Raw genomic sequence first — 15,707 nt, 5'->3', positions numbered from 1 at the left:
CATCGACAGTAAAGCCTTTGGAAGGGATGAACCACTTTTTTGCATGAAATAGATATACTACCAATGCTAACAACTCAAAGAGGCACTTTACCTGAACTTTGCAGGAAACCTTCACAGGATCTCCAAGCTCAGGACGAAAGCCTACAATCTATCAAAAGAAAACCAGCATTGTTTTTCTTTAATAAAACAAAACAAAAAACAAGACAGATTCGACAGTAAAAATGGGGCTTTTATAAATCCCCTTGAGTCATCCCTTCCTTAGGCATAAACTTAATCTATTTTGCCCTCTCAGAAATGTTACGAAAAGCAGGAAATGCAAAATATCTTCAGAGCTATGCAGCTCAGCTTACTCCTTGTATTTGTGCTTGGTAATCATATAGTGGTAACTGCCCCAAGATAACCTCAAATGTAAAAAGAAAGAATTTTCTGGTTTCAAGAGGTGTGTGCCTGGTAAGGATCTCCCATACCCAAGGCATGGCAAGAGAAAAGGAAAATGCATTTCTTGTGATATGAGATTGTCCCCCAACTCACCCCTAAGTCAATCCCCTGTTACAAACAGCTCAGGATCTCTTTCCTGACAGAAAGCATCAAAGGGCAGATTTGAAGGTGTGGGAGAAGAATGGTGTAGGAAGTGCTTAAGGAGAAAAATAACTATTGTTTGATCATTTGTCCAGTTGTTTATATTACTGATGCTGTCAGTAAAAATGGCCAAACTTGCAATGTGTGAAGACAGAGCCCAAGAGAAATGAAGTGTCCAGAGCCCTCCTACCCAGCTCATCCACTTATCATTGCCAGAGTGTCAAGGGCCAATATACCCTGTTCATCTTTAGAAGGATGCAGGGCTGTCCAGTAGAGTAGCCAAAAGTAGAATCCTCCAGGCCAGAGCAGTTCTTCAGGAAGGAGCGCTTAAATTGGCAGGCCTTCTTGTCCTCATCTTCATTGCCATCTTGAATGAAGTACTGCCCCGGGGGACAATCTACATTCATTTCCTCTTGAAGACTGTCATTATAACCTAAAGTGTACATAGGTAGCAAAGGGTCATGTTAGATGGGTGCTATAGAGGAGGGCCATGTTTTCAGCAGTAGTCCTCCCTAGTTTCCTTTTTCAACTCATGTGTCCTCCTCAGAAAGCCCACTCAATCTGTGCTAGGCCCTGGGACATAGCATCAGGTGCCTAAGCCCCTTCGTCATTAACATGCCTCGAAGAAGCCCTCCGGGTTAGTCTGCTTGGCCCACTTTGATTGCCTGCCCCCTTGCTTCTTGTTCCCTCAGAACTTCTGGATATCCATCTCTGGGTTATATGTTGGTCACTTTACAACCTCTACTTTTCATTATCTCTTTTCAGATACGGTAAATTGTAAATGTGATGGGCTGCCTCTTCTGTTTCTGGGAGAGGAATAGGCACAAAGTAGGCAGATTTGGGGAGGGACTGAATTATGTCAAGGTATGGCATATATAAGGAGGCAGAGATCCTGGGTTAAATCAGCCTAGGAAATATCTCCCTTTGAGGTCAATGAGAGACACCTTATGCAAGAGAGTGAGAAGTGTGTGTTGTGGGACAGGAGGAAGGGGGAGGAAGAAGATGGGGAGGAAGAGGAGGAAAAAGAAGAGAAGGAAATAAACCAGCTTCTCATTCTTTATATTCTTTAAGTTAATACTGCAAAATAGAAGCTTAGGTTGAAAGACAGAAACCAATGACAACCATAGCATCTCCACTGAGAGAGTAAGGGAGTGAGATCTTGTTTACTAAGACCTGAAGAACTCAGATATAATTGTCCCTTTACATTGGATGAAATGTAACATATGTCCAGGGAATGAGCTGAAAGGGGCTATCTGTGAGCTGACTCTTTGGACTATAGATGCCATAGATCTAGGCTTTGGAAATTACTGGATTATTTCTAATATGGTTCTAAATGATAGAGTCAGGTAGTCCTGTTAGATCCAGCCCCCATGCATTCATGTTCCAAGTAGCTCAGTTTTTCCAAGGAGATTGTGTACCTATGATCTACCAGAGGCAAAACTTCAATGTACTGCTGGATCCTCGTCTAGACATGTTTGTGACCTGAGTTTGATATTATCAGAAAGCAACTGAGAATTTTAAATCTATTCCAGTTATGGCTAAGCCTTTTTTTATTCCTCAAAGCTATATTCAATCCCAGGTTTTGTTTAAATCATTTTTTTTTTTGGAACAAGAAGTATGTTCAAATAATAACTTTCTAAATAGAAGCTAATCATGTGCTCATTGTTTCTCTTGAGGTGGGTGGTTCTATTAAAAATAATGTGACGTGGGTATGACCTTTTTGGCAAAAGCCCAGTCTTCATGAGAATGAAATTGATACTCTGGGATGTCTATTTCAGAGATGTGTTCCTTTTAAACAGGGAATATTATCTATGCTTAGGAATGAAAAACTCAGTGCTTTTTCTAATGTTCCCCACCTCTGTCATCAGGTCAGAATTGGTATTTCTCCATCTACTAGCTTCTCAGAGGGATTTCCTCATCAGAGATTCTGGCAGTACATTTGCAATAGCTCACAAGTATTTTGAAAGTAAAGAAGATATTGTGCTGGCTCTGCTATCCAAGACATATGGGAGGACAAAAATGGAACTACTTGGACTTAGAAAGATCTAGTTCCCCTCATTTTACAGGCGAGGAATTTGAAGCTTAGACTTACCCAAAATAACACCAACCATTACTGATCCAAAGTTGAGCTTCTAACTCCTGGCTATATGGCAACAGCAAAGAATTATGAGAAGCAGCACTTCTCAAGCTTTAAAGGGCATAAAAATTCACTTGTGGATCTTGTTAAAATGCAGATCCTTATTCAACAGGTCTGGGGTGGAGCCTGAGAGTCTGTCTTTCTAACAAACTCCCAAGAGATGCTGATGTAGCTGGTCCCTGGATCACTCTTTGAGTAGCAAGAGTGTCAAAAACATGGATGTGGGTTTAAACACTGGTTCAGCTGCTGGGAAACTTTGATCCCATCATTTCCCCTTTCTGAGCCTTAGATTCTGCTATGCAGGGTTAAAGTTAAATGACAAAATTTATGCATTTAAATAATACTTCCTGCCACATAAGAAATTGTTTTCCTCTTAATTCAGTGCACATTCTACTGGTCACACCCAACTACCCCCAACACACACACACACACACACACACACACACACACTTTGGCCAGGCCAGACCAACCAAATTAGTCTAACTGGCTTTTTTCCGCAAATCATAGATCAGTAGTGTAAACCCACTGGAGTTCCTCTTTGATAGCTGGACAAATACAGAGGCTGTGTTCTCTATATTTAACCCTAACCAAGCTGCTACCTCAGTTTTCACCCTTTGGAAGAGCTTCTCAAAAAGTCATTCATTTGTTCCTGAAAATATATATGATGACATTATAGAGATAAGCATCTTGAAAACACTTCTGATCAAAATATTGGAGTGTCTGCCACCCAGAGATTCTCCTTCTAACTCCCTTCTGGAATGCTGTTAAAGACCTTTTCTCTCTTACTTCAAGATGGCCCATCTCCACAAATGAATTCTATTACTTTGAGAAAGTATAGGAAACAGGAATTTTCCAGTTCTGGAGAATACTCTTCTTTTCTCACCACTACCTCCTCCCAGAATTTTTTTTATAATTGATAATTATTGAGCCACCTGAGCATGCCCAGGATATAACTAGGTGCTGTAGGATGTTCAAGAAGAAAAGACAACTTTTCTGCCCCAATGGACTTATCATATTGCTGGAGAGTTGGTTTATATGCTTTCGATGCGATATACAACCATATTGCAGTTTTGATTGTATCTACAGGTGCTGAGGGGTATGCAAGGTAAGGAAAGAACAGGATGGGCTGGGGTTAGTAGGAGTGAGATTTCTGTGCCAGGCGAATTTTGGAATTTGAATTCCCACCCATCACCTTTCCAGAGAGATTTCCACTATTGATAAGAACTTACTTACCCTGGAGAAAGCCATTTAGGCTAATCACATAATGCTGCCAAGTGTCAGGTTCAGAAATGTTGAAGTTGAAGTTAAGGCTATGGGCGAAGGGTCTGATCATAACTCCTGGCAATGAAAACAGGTCTTGGATATATTAACCCATTCTTGGGATAATTTTTTTGGTATTGATTCCCATGAAACCATTTCCCCCCAGGCAATCAAAATGAAAAGGACCATAATTTGCCAAGTACCATTTTACTTTTACTCTTAATAATTGAATCCCTAAGTCATTACCAGGAAGAGCCAAAGTTAATTGGGGCTGAACATGCTGTGCAAGCAGATTTCTGTCCAGCAAGTTCTGACAACACAGGGCATTTGGGCACTCACCAGGAGGCTTCACCCTCTCAGTGAAGGTTGGCATGTAAGGACCGATGGTCAGAAATAGCATGTACATGCAGAGGGTGATCGCAGCAGCCAAGGAGGCATAGAAGAAGAAGTAAATGACTAAGATCAGGCCTGCAGAACAGAGATGAGAGTGGTCAGTGCTTGCTGACAAGCTCTACCTCCTCACTTGAACTCATGAACCAGAACCAATTCAAACACATGAATTAGCTTTTTTTTTTTTTAATTCCCAAGATTCAGTATATCCTTGCTCATTCAGATTTCATCAATTTGGAATTGGTGAGAATTGTGTCAGAGGTCTGATTGCAGTTTACCTTTACAGCGTCTCCTACCCTTACAGCAGGAAGGGCCTGCTGAGCAAATGGTGACCATGAACAAGATTACAGGGGAGTGGATTTTAAAGTACCACAGAGGACAAATTGCTTGAGAGTCCTCTGGGCAACAGTTGATATCCTAAGCACAAATCATTCTTTGCTATTTACTAAAGCTGGTGCCCTGAAGAGTCCTAGCAGCTTGATTCTAGTGATTATATGTATTTGCAAGGGATGAAAACAGCACTTCTTTTTCACAAAGACTATAATTCAAACTTTTGATTAATTTACATGGACCCTATTTATTTCAAATCTTATTCATCTTTAGCAAAAGTGGCTCTGCTTTTCAAAAAGAACACTAACACAGGACAGGGAGGGGAGGAGGAAACAGTACTTAATTATTGACACTTGCTACCTGTGAGCACTACCTGTGAGCTTGGACAAGTTACAGAACCTCTCTGCACCCCAGATTCCTCGCAGGTAAATGGGAATAAGTTTAGCACTTACCTCATATCCTTCTCTATATCTGTAACAGTACAGTAGTGCCCTCTTATCCATGGTTTTGCTTTCTGTAGTTTCAGTTACCCGCGGTCAACCACGGTCCAAAAATATTAAATAGAAAATTCTCAAACTAAACAATTTGTAAGTTTTAAATTGTACACTGTTCTGAGTAACAACATAATGAAATCTCACACTGACCCACTCTGTCCTGCCCAAAGCATGAATCATCCCTTTGTCCAGAGTATCCATGCTGTATATGCCGTGTGCTCATTAGTCACTTAGTAGCTGTCTTAGTTATCAGATCGGCTGTCAAGATGTCGCAGTGCTTGTGCTTATGTAACCCTCATTTTAATAATGCCATGTTCACATAACTTTTATCACAGTATATTATTATAATTGTACTATTTTATTATTAGTTATTGTTAATCTCTTACTGTGCTTAATTTATATATTGAACTTTATCATAAATATGTATATGTATTAAAAAACATAGTATATATAGGGTTCAGGCATATCCGTGAGGGATCTTGGAATATATCCCCTGTGGATAAGGAGAGACTACGGTACCTGAAATTCCATCTTTCCTTGCATCCTATCCTGACCTTACCATTTCCTAGCTGTTTAATCTTAGACATGCTGTTCACCTCTTTAGACCTCAATTTCCTCATCTGTAAAATAAGGACAATAATAGTGCTTGAATAATGCATACAAATAGCATAGCAGCATAACTGTTTGATAAAGGTAGAATTAAAAACTAACACATACATATAAATACATGCTAATCACAAAATAAGAGTAATAAAAATAAAATATTCCTAAAATTATGAAAAAAATGAATAGCATAACACAGAGCTTGACAGATACCAAGTGCTCTATAAATGGCAGTCTTTGTTGTTAGTATTAATATTATTGTTGCTGTAAGACCAGAAGCATAGTTGTGTGAATTCCTCCTCTGTGGGCTGTATTAGGATTAGGTTTGCCCCAGGATTAGGCAGCACAGAGTGAGGTGAATGAGAACAAAATTGTTGCTGAGAAGCTCTTTTCAAGTCCTCCTTGGGGCTATCTCATTCAACAATATCTGGCTCCACTCACAACGGTGACATGATGTTGGAACTGCAGATTTGAACTGAATCATCAACCAGAAACTAGAACAAACCACATAACTTTGCTGTACCCAAAACTGAATCCAAATATTAACTTTTAAATTGAACCATGAACCAAATAAAATTAACCAAAAAATGATTGGAGAAAGGGAGAAGAAAATCCTTAGTAACTGGATTGGAACCTCTGTGTTTTATAAGATAAACTAAAGCAGAACTGGAACATGAACACACTGATTCAGCTGAAGTCCCTGGAGAAGAAACAGTAGCACCTGTGTGCCTGTAATATTTGGCTACTGCCTACTGTCCTAATGAGATGTACCCTGTGCCACCTCCTCCATTCCTTTCCCTTCATCTCCATCCTTGGAGATGCAAGGAACCATGTTTCTTGCATGAAAGGAAAGCAATAGAATACAGGTAACTTCCCTTGGAGATATCTTTCTTCTTGCCCAGGACATGTGGCCAGGAAGCTGTAGATGGGAGAATGGCATTAGCAATGAGTCCCCTCAGCCTTACCCAGGAGGCTGTGCCCTGGGAGTCTATGATAGGCTAACTGTCTCAGCCACATACCCTAAGGTAAATCCAAGCACCATACCCATCTGAACCCACTGACCCCTCCAACTGTTTGTGCTCTGGATGTCCAAGTTGTGCTTAACCACTCCTGTGGGTAATCCAGGGTTCTCTCCTGAATGCCCCACCCAAACTTGGGTAGACCTGGATATCTTGGATAGACTAGATCCCAACTCTTCATTCCTTCAATCAAAACACCCCATCAGTTCCTGAGGCCCTACCCTTCAGGGCCTTGCTAATTGCTATAGTTCATGAAGACAGTGTGGTGTTGTGGCAAGAGAATGAACTCCAGTGTTCATCCAACCTGGGTTTGACTCCCAGTGCTGCCGCTTATTAACTATATGACTTTAGACAAGTTACTTACCCTCTCTAAGCCTCAGTTTCTGCATCTGTAAAATGGGGATAATAATATTACTACCTCATATGGTTCTTGTCAGTATCCAATAAAATAACATATAGTTCCTACGAATAGAGGTTGCCCAGCTACCAAAGGAAATGCACAAATATAATAATAGGCAGGTTGCCGTCTAGGTTCAAATAGGCACCTGGTTCTTAAGCAAGAGGGCAACAAGGCATATGCTTATTGGCCTATGGATTGTTCTCCATGGGAGCAATTTGGATCAGCTCATCTGGTGAAGTTCCAATGCTTGGCTGTTTAAAGGTTAGTGTAGGGCACCCTCTTTCAGAATTACACTTGCATTTCACAAGGCTCATTTTTCCAGTCATCTTTAGGCAACGGAGAAACAGCTGTGCCCCCTGTGGAGCCCCAGTGAGTGTCCAGTATTTGTCCGTAGCTTCCAGAATATTGGAACGTTCCTTGAACGGTACATTTGTTCTAGCTGAGAGTTCAAAGGATGGGCATGGGTGGGACTGAGAACTGAGGAGGGGTGAAGGGAGGTAGACATTGTTCAGAGCCCCACACCTGCTTGCTATTCCTAATTTCAGGAATAAGGGCTGGCTGTTGCACTCTGAGCTGAATTAGAAACAAACAATGAGGGAGAGAATTCTCAGCCAAAGGGGACTCTAGAGGGCATAACAATCAATTTCAGCAACCTAGACCCTCGGCACTGGGGAACTCTTATTTCACCCATGGCATCCTGTATGTTTTTCTTCTCCTGCACATTAACTGAGTTCCAAACTACCAGCTGCTCTTTTTCTGGGCTGTGCAGAGAATGCGGCAAGTGTGAATTTGACCACAGGCAAAATTTCCTGAGGAGAAGGCTCAGCACTAGTAGTTCAAGAGGTGAGTAAGACCCTGGGAGAGGAGTGCTGGGGAAGTTGTAAAGTAAAAGTGGTGGCAGCATGTGGTACAAAGAGGAAATGATAAGGAATGTGATTCTGCCATTGATCAAGCAATATCGGGGTTCAGCCTTAATCGCTGGAAATTATCCCTTTAAACCTAATTTCCCTGCGTACACCATGGGAGCACAAAGCACCCACAAGCTGGGGCCAGGGGCAGGCCTCCTGACTCTCCTTCTCTGACATTCCTAGGTGAAATGACGAGGCTTTATAAACCCTTCATCAGGTTAGCAGGGACCTGGGTCTCCTTTCCTAGAAATAGTCTTCTACATACTACCTTCAACTTTACAATTTTAACATCTTATTGGAGCCTCCGGCTGATCCTGTGAGAGAGGCAAGGCAGGGATTTGTTTCTCTCATTTGGCAGGTGAAGATACAGAGGCTCAGAGAGGGTAAATGATGAGCCCAAGGCCACAGAGATAGAAAGTGACAGGTCTGGGACTTAGAAAATTTTCTGTGCTATCCCATGTCATTCTTGCTGTCTCTCTGCATTGCAAATGATTTTGAACCCAGCGGATTTCAGCTACACAATCAAGTTTGTTCACCATTTGGAGTTTGTTCTGATGGGATCTACCCATAGCTCAGGCATTTCCTGAGGTGTTGGTCCTTTTACATGATATCTAAGGGGAGTTTGCAGACAAGCCCACCCAATGTATGGTAAAGGAGTCCTGGACACCAAGCCTAAAGGAAAGGACATCTGACTGGAGTATTGGGACAACTGGGACTTACTCCAACTCTGACCTGTTCGGGCCAGAGACATCCTTTTCTCCGGATCCCACAGGTATTCATTCATGATCTGCAATTTCTGCCACCAGGTGTTGCCTGTTGGCTGACCCTGACCCTCTTCCTCCTCCTTTTCCTCCTCTTCTTTCCGCTCTTCTTCTTCCTCCTCCAAATCAGGTACCGCCATCACCTGAGCCTCTTCTTCTGCTTCTTCCTCTTCATCTGCTAAGTAGTTCTGGTTCACTTCATCTTGATCATCCTGGAACAGTGACAAAACACAATAGCACATTCTACCAGCCACATATAAATGGAAAACAACTCAATATTTGGAGATGCTTCAAATTTCTACTTTCCCATAAACATACCCATTGTTACAAGAGACAGATTTTCTTTCCTTTCTTTTGAAGGAAATAGTCATTCTATGACCTATTTTGACCTAATATCCTTTTCCATAGAGATGCAAATTTTGTTCTCAGCTTCAGGCATTATGGCTCTTCCCCAAGGACTGCTCCTGTCACTACTCTTTCCTGGGTCCTTGGCCTTTCTCTTCACTTTGTCTGGCTTGTCAGGGCAGAGCTGAGCTCAGAGCTGGAGGATGGAGTAGTTTTATACACCTGTGTCTGTGCTGGGAAATTCTCAGTCTAAACCAGCTTCATCCTTACACCCTGTACACTTTTAGCTGCTCCACTTTACCATCCCAAGTTGTGGCTAAAAACAGCCTGGGATAGACAGCAGGCAGAGAGGCCAACTGCTATACCCCTCCTCAAAATTTAGACTGCCTTCCCAACAGTAACAAAAGATAGGGGGTTATTTGCTGCTTCTCTGACTGTTACCTGTTCTGGAAGCTCTTTCTGCCTTAAGCTGGTCGAACAGACCACTTGAGAGCTAGGACCCCAATTGATATTTCCTTAGCCTCCACCCTGCCAAACCCCATATTCTAGGCAAAAATCTGGACACGTAGTAAGTGCTCAGCACATATTTCTTGATTGTCTGATTGTAGCCATTACTTGAGGTCTGAAACTGTAATCTTCTCTGAGTGATTCTAAGAAAATTAAACAAAAAAAGAAAAACCCAGACTTCACCAAGTGGTATTTCAAATGCCTCCCAGCCACAAGCTAGAGAGTTGGATCTTTGCTCTTTGTGGGTCTGCTAAGGCTCGCTGCAGCAGCAGAAAATGAAGCCACCCTCCCTCCTCTTTGCTGTCCAAATCTGAAGAGTGGCGGGGCCTGTGCACCTGTTGGGGTTGGATGTGTGAAATGATAGAGACCAGGGGTTCCATGCTGCTCCCTCCCTGCCTGATTCATTGAAGGCCATTTAGAGGACACTCAGCTTAAAAAATTGCCATTAGTAGGGAGAAGGCTCAGAAAATTAGATTGTTCAGAATCAGTAAAAGTGATATAGAATGATAAGGCTCTACTATCAACATTCAGTCTGCCCAGTGCTATCTAGCTCTTGATCATAAGCAGTCTTGAATTGCTGTCTAATTTGTTAAAATGTATGGCTTTATATCACACACCATATCAGAACTGACAGGGACCTTGAAGATTCACTTGTCCATCTGAGGCCCAGTGAGGAGACAGAATCTAACCAAAGCCACACAGCAAGTTTATGAGAGAGCTGAACCTATGATAGTCCTAGTACCTATGTCTCTCGATATCTTGGACAATGATACTTCCCTTTTATCACATTGAACACAAGTGCCTGGAGGTGGTTTAGCAGATTTATGGAGTACAACAAAATGTTAGATTCTGTGTTCCCAAGAGATTGTAGGTGCTTATAATCAAGGATTTCTGACTCTGACATGGACTCACAGTGTAAGGCTTAGGAAAATAAACCCACCACTCAATATCGAATGGATTAATAAATGTTCTTAAATTTCTTTCTCTTGGATATGAACATATGTACACATTTGTCTTCCCAAACTACATTCTGAACACTCAGAGAGCAGGGTCCATATTTTTTAACTCCTTGATAGCCCACCACAGTGCGGAACCCACAGTTAAGTAACCAGTGGGTATTCAACAAATGTCAATGATAACTGCCTGACTTTGGAGAAATGCTGTCACAGAGCTTGTTGCCCTAACCTCAGCAGTCATGTGGACTGCAGTGGGTACTCATCATGGCCCCCAGAGAATCTATTGCAACTGAGAATCTCAGATAATTTGAAGTGTAATGTTTCATTGTGGAGTAATTTATATTCCCTTTATATTTTCTGAACAACTTCCTTTTCTCTCCTTGTTGCCTATATGCTTGCACTCCACCTCTGTTCCACAGAGAAAGCAGCTGGTTTTGGCCTCAGCCTGATCTCATTTGTAGATATGAGCTCTCATGCTAATCTCATTAAAGATGGTTTATCATTAAAGCTTTACTCTCCTGGGAAGAATTAACCTTCTTGGAGCTAATTCCCCCACAGCCCTCACAATGCCTGATCATCAGGAACCTCAAGTATCTTTTTCCTCTCCCCTGCTTCTAGAAAGAGGAGAACCTCACAGTGTACAGGAGAGACACTTTTGTGCAACTAACTATTTAACAGAATCTTGTAGGAAATTCTTTAGGAATGAGAGGGTTTGTTTTTTGTTAGTTTCCTAAAGTGGCACTGCCCTCATGTGATAGTGAGAGTGTACTAGGATATAGAAGTAGGTGTATGCTGGGGCCATCATGTTGCCCTAACAGAGAAGAGTCTGAAGGGCAGAAGGTGGCTCCATTTTGAGCACTCTAAATATATAAACATATAAACAAATATATAAACAGTATGTCTTAAAAGATAAATTTATGCCCTGAATTGAGTTATACCCTATAAACATTTGAACAGTTATTTTATTTTATTTTATTTTTTATTTTTATGTTTTTGGAGTCAAAAGGAAAGTTTATTAGAGAAGGGATAACACTCCACAGAGTGTGGTCTCTTCTCAGAGGCAGAAAGTGAGAGCCACGGTGAGAGAGACAGTGAGAGAGAATAAAGGCACTGATGAGGACAGTTGGTTAATTTTAAAAGAGAAGTTAGCACATAATTTTTCACTCTATCAATAATTTCCTTTTAAATTTGATCATGTGTTCCCTAGTACAAGATCCCCTGATGCACTGAAAATCCAAATCAGTTGACAAATCATTGAAATTATATACAATACTTTAGCAACATTACATAGAAAAGAAGCCAAGCAAGAAATAGTTATATATGCCCTACAGGTTGTGACTCCTCTAAGAGCTGCAAGGGACTTTGAAGATGTCAAAAGAAAGATTCTACAAATTGTGGCTGGAAAGTTAAGGGAAGCCCTCTGTAGGTAGATATGAAGTTAGAAGAATTTGTGTTTTCCTCCACTGGTTGTTGACAGTCTTCACTTAACTCCCTGGTTATATAAGTGGCCATTCCCAAAGAAAAATGGATTAAGCTTTGTTTCCTCCTGAGGCTCAGATCACAATCCTTTTAGAGGGAGATTTTGTAATATACCTCCCTTCAGAAAAGTACTATGTGTGGTATATATTAATGAATTATAGCAAAGTAAATGCAAAGAAATTTTGGGGTCAAAGAAATTTGTAATGTACCCTGGAGATAAATGGAGACAGCAAAGTGGTGTGTGTGTGTGTGTGTGTGTGTGTGTGTGTGTGTGTGTGTTGGGCAGGGTGTGGTGGCAGGCAGGATAGCAATGGTTGGTAGAGGGTCAGAGGGTTAGGGAGTTGCATAATGCAAATATAATGGAAAGAGCACAAGATTAGAAGTAAGAAAACTTGCATTCTCACTTTGGTTCTTCCACTTACTTACAAGTCACTCCTGTGCTCTGAGCCCTAGCTGCCTCCTTTACATAATGAGGAGTTCTGGAGAGATGATGTCTAGGATTACTCCCAGCTTCTACCTAGGATTCTATGATTTTAGCTATAGTTTGGAATTTCTGCTTTAGAAAAGGAGCAGCTGGGTTCCTAAGAAGGTACCACCCAAAGGGACTGAGACAGCTGGGTAGGCAGTGCCTTTTGTTTCCTCTTCCCCTTCCTTTCTCTCTTGGATAAATTTCCTGCTATCAGAATTAAACTTTTACTCCCAGTCTCTAAAAGGCCTGTTCAAATTCTAGACTCCCAAGAAAAAAATTTTAGAAAGCCTCTCATCCTCTAGAATCTTCCCCTTCCCCTGTCTTTGTTCCATAGGAAGAGGGGTTTCTTCCTGCAACCCAGAAATTTAAGGTACAATTGAGGTACTGGGAGTCACTGCTCATTTTTGAAATTATGGGCTTCCTTAAATTTCACTGTTCCTTCCCATCCCAAAGAGAAGCAGCCACAAGCCAATACCTATCCAACCCCCAATCTACCCCACTGAAAAAAAGGCAGCAAAGTATTCTTTTCCCTGGGACTCACAAGTCTGTAGCGATAACCATAAGGAGAGGCCAGAGCCCTTCTGGACCGGAGCTGCCTTCTCATGGCTGTTCAGTGGACAAAGAAGCAGCAGAGGCGGGTAAGCGGACAGGAGTTCTGGAGCTTCAGCTGGTACAGGAGACACTGGTTGCTCTGGCCACTGGGCACCTAGTAAAAGTGAACCCTCCTGGCATGAGCCCTTCCCCAAAATAATCTAACATGCCCCTCTCCCATTGGTTGGCCCCTTCCCTGAATCAAAGGAAAGCCCTATGGAAAGGCAAGCTCATCATTACAGGGAGAGGGAGATATTCTGGGTCACGAGAATAAGTGACTCACCCCTCCCCCACCCCCAATTCATGTCTACTCTCACTCCCTGCCCTTCTCTAGTGCCTGAGATACTATGGGCCCAATGGAAATCTTAGGTAGTGTTCTTCTCAATTGAGAGTTGAATATCAGTGTGTGCAGGGGGTAGGGCGTGGGTGGGAGCTGAGAGTGAGGGGAGGTAGCCAAGAATAACTTTCTTTTTTCATAAGGCTGATCTCATGCAAAAGGATCTAGGGTGTAAGAAAAGATTCCCTTTGCTTTCCTTACCCCCACCACCCCTTACACACCAAGCTACCTATAATTTTCCTTATTTGTGTCAATCTAGGGGCTCCTGAAAATGTGGATTATGAGTCCTGATTTTAGAGGCCAGGCTTTTGCTTTATCCCTCCCCACCCTAAAGAAGGTCTTGGGCATAAAGAAGCCTTTTTTTAGCTCACATGTCAGAATGGCCCCATCAGTCACTGCCCCTCACACACACACCCCTTGGAATCCTGGCCAAATTTCTGTAGTGCTTGAGATCTATATTTATCGCTTAGCATTAGGGCAGGGAACAAGCCAGAACTTTGCAGTGTCAGTTTCCCAGACATATATAACTCCTGAAGCCAATGGGAGATCCAACAAAAGAAAAATTAGTAGAAACAGCCAAGAGCATTGTACAGCATTTTTGGCCTGTTTGGTTTACCCCACTGAAGCCTGGGTAGAGTTTGTAATCCTTCTTTCACAAATCACCTCCCCATTACCCCCTGGTGCTGAGAATATTGCAGATACTGAGATTCTGGGCATATTCATAACCAAGAAAACCAGCACAACAGCTTAGATAGATTTATTCATAATTCCAAATCTAGGCTATTTTGATGCAGATAGCTCCAATAGTGGTTAATTTAAAATAAAGACTCCATTTACTAGATTGTTACTCATTAGGACTTTTCCTTGGCAGAATCTCCTCCCATACCCTGATTTTAAAAGAAGACACCACTGACAAAAAAAGAAACTCATTCCTCTTTTTGGATTTTAATAAAAGCAAGATATATTCCAAGGGATAACCTGGTCTCTGTAGACATTGAACTCTACCTCTTACACTTTCTGCACTCAAGCCTTTTGTGTGTTTCCTGATGTTAAGTATGAGAATCCTGAAGCCCTTGGAAGCTTCAAAAATCAAACAAGGGCCAGGTTAACTGGTCTTGCCTCACTATGGCAGAAAAGAGAACAATTATGTTAGCAAGATTCAAAAAACCAAGAGTGGGGGCAGTGCTATTCACAATAGTCAAGATATGGAAACAACCTAAGTGTCTGTCAACAGATGAATGGATAAAGATAATGGAATATTATTCAGCCACGAGAAAGAAGAAAATCCTGCCATTAGTGACAACATGGATGGAGCTTTAGGGCATTATGCTAAGTGAAAGAAATCAGAAAGAGAAAGACAAATACTGTATAATCTCACTTATATGTATGTATAATTCTAAACAGACAAACTCATAGAAACAGAGAGTAGAATGGTGGTTACCAGAGGCTGGGAGTGAGGGAATACTAAACAGTTACTGTTTGGGTACAGAATTTCAGTTTGAGAAGATTGAAATCATTTTGGAGATAGATGATGATGATGTTTACACAACAATTTGAATCTACTTAATGTCAATTAACTTTACATTTAAAAATGGTGAAGATGGGAACTGAGAAGATGGTCAAAGCGTGCAAATTTCCAGTTGTGACAAGAATAAATTCTGGGGATCTAATGTACAGCATGGAGATTATAGTTAACAATACTGTATTATGTACTTGAAAGTTGTTAAAAGAGTAAATCTTACGTGTTCTCACCATAAAATATAAATGGTAATTATGTGACATGATGTAGTGTTAACTGACATTATGCTGTATCTAAATGTACCAAATCACATTATACACCTTAAACTTATGCAATTATATGTCAATTATAATCTCAATAAAATCAGAAAAATAACCAAGAGTGGGAGGACAAAAGAGGACTCGGTTTAATGTGACCTTGGGTAACAAAATATTCCATTCTGCAGAATCTCTTATTCCCTAGCATTCTGGGTCATTTGCTATATACTTAATATATTTTGATTATATTTTGACTATAGCCCAGGCTGCCTTCTGGAATGCCAGTTGTTGGTTGGGGTAAAATGACAAAATCTCATAGGATCTCAAAGACAGAAATCTGTATGAGTCCACACTCAAAAAACTCTA

The 15,707-nt window shown here is 41.3% G+C and overlaps 1 protein-coding gene across 2 annotated transcripts in view; it reads right to left on the bottom strand.

Moving 5' to 3' along the window:
• The window catches only part of ATP1B4 (ATPase Na+/K+ transporting family member beta 4), a 16,892-nt gene extending 3,594 nt beyond the window's left edge, over positions 1 to 13,298 (bottom strand). The window contains exons 1-6 of one of the 2 annotated variants that reach the window (XM_006917811.1): positions 13,179 to 13,298; positions 8,841 to 9,093; positions 4,316 to 4,444; positions 3,950 to 4,054; positions 816 to 1,012; positions 92 to 148 (exon numbers count right to left, since the gene is read on the bottom strand). In XM_006917811.1, the coding sequence (XP_006917873.1) occupies positions 92 to 148; positions 816 to 1,012; positions 3,950 to 4,054; positions 4,316 to 4,444; positions 8,841 to 9,093; positions 13,179 to 13,241 (804 nt within the window). In that variant the 5' untranslated portion in view covers positions 13,242 to 13,298. The remainder of the gene's footprint in view (positions 1 to 91; positions 149 to 815; positions 1,013 to 3,949; positions 4,055 to 4,315; positions 4,445 to 8,840; positions 9,094 to 13,178) is intronic. The other variant, XM_006917812.1, reaches the window with a different exon arrangement.
• Between the last annotated feature and the right edge of the window lie 2,409 nt (positions 13,299 to 15,707).

Source organism: Pteropus alecto, unplaced genomic scaffold, assembly GCF_000325575.1.
Source record: "Pteropus alecto unplaced genomic scaffold, ASM32557v1 scaffold167, whole genome shotgun sequence".
Taxonomy (NCBI): Eukaryota; Metazoa; Chordata; class Mammalia; order Chiroptera; family Pteropodidae; genus Pteropus; species Pteropus alecto.
The sequence above is the reverse complement of the archived record's forward strand: the minus strand, read 5'-3'. Positions and strand labels throughout refer to the sequence as shown.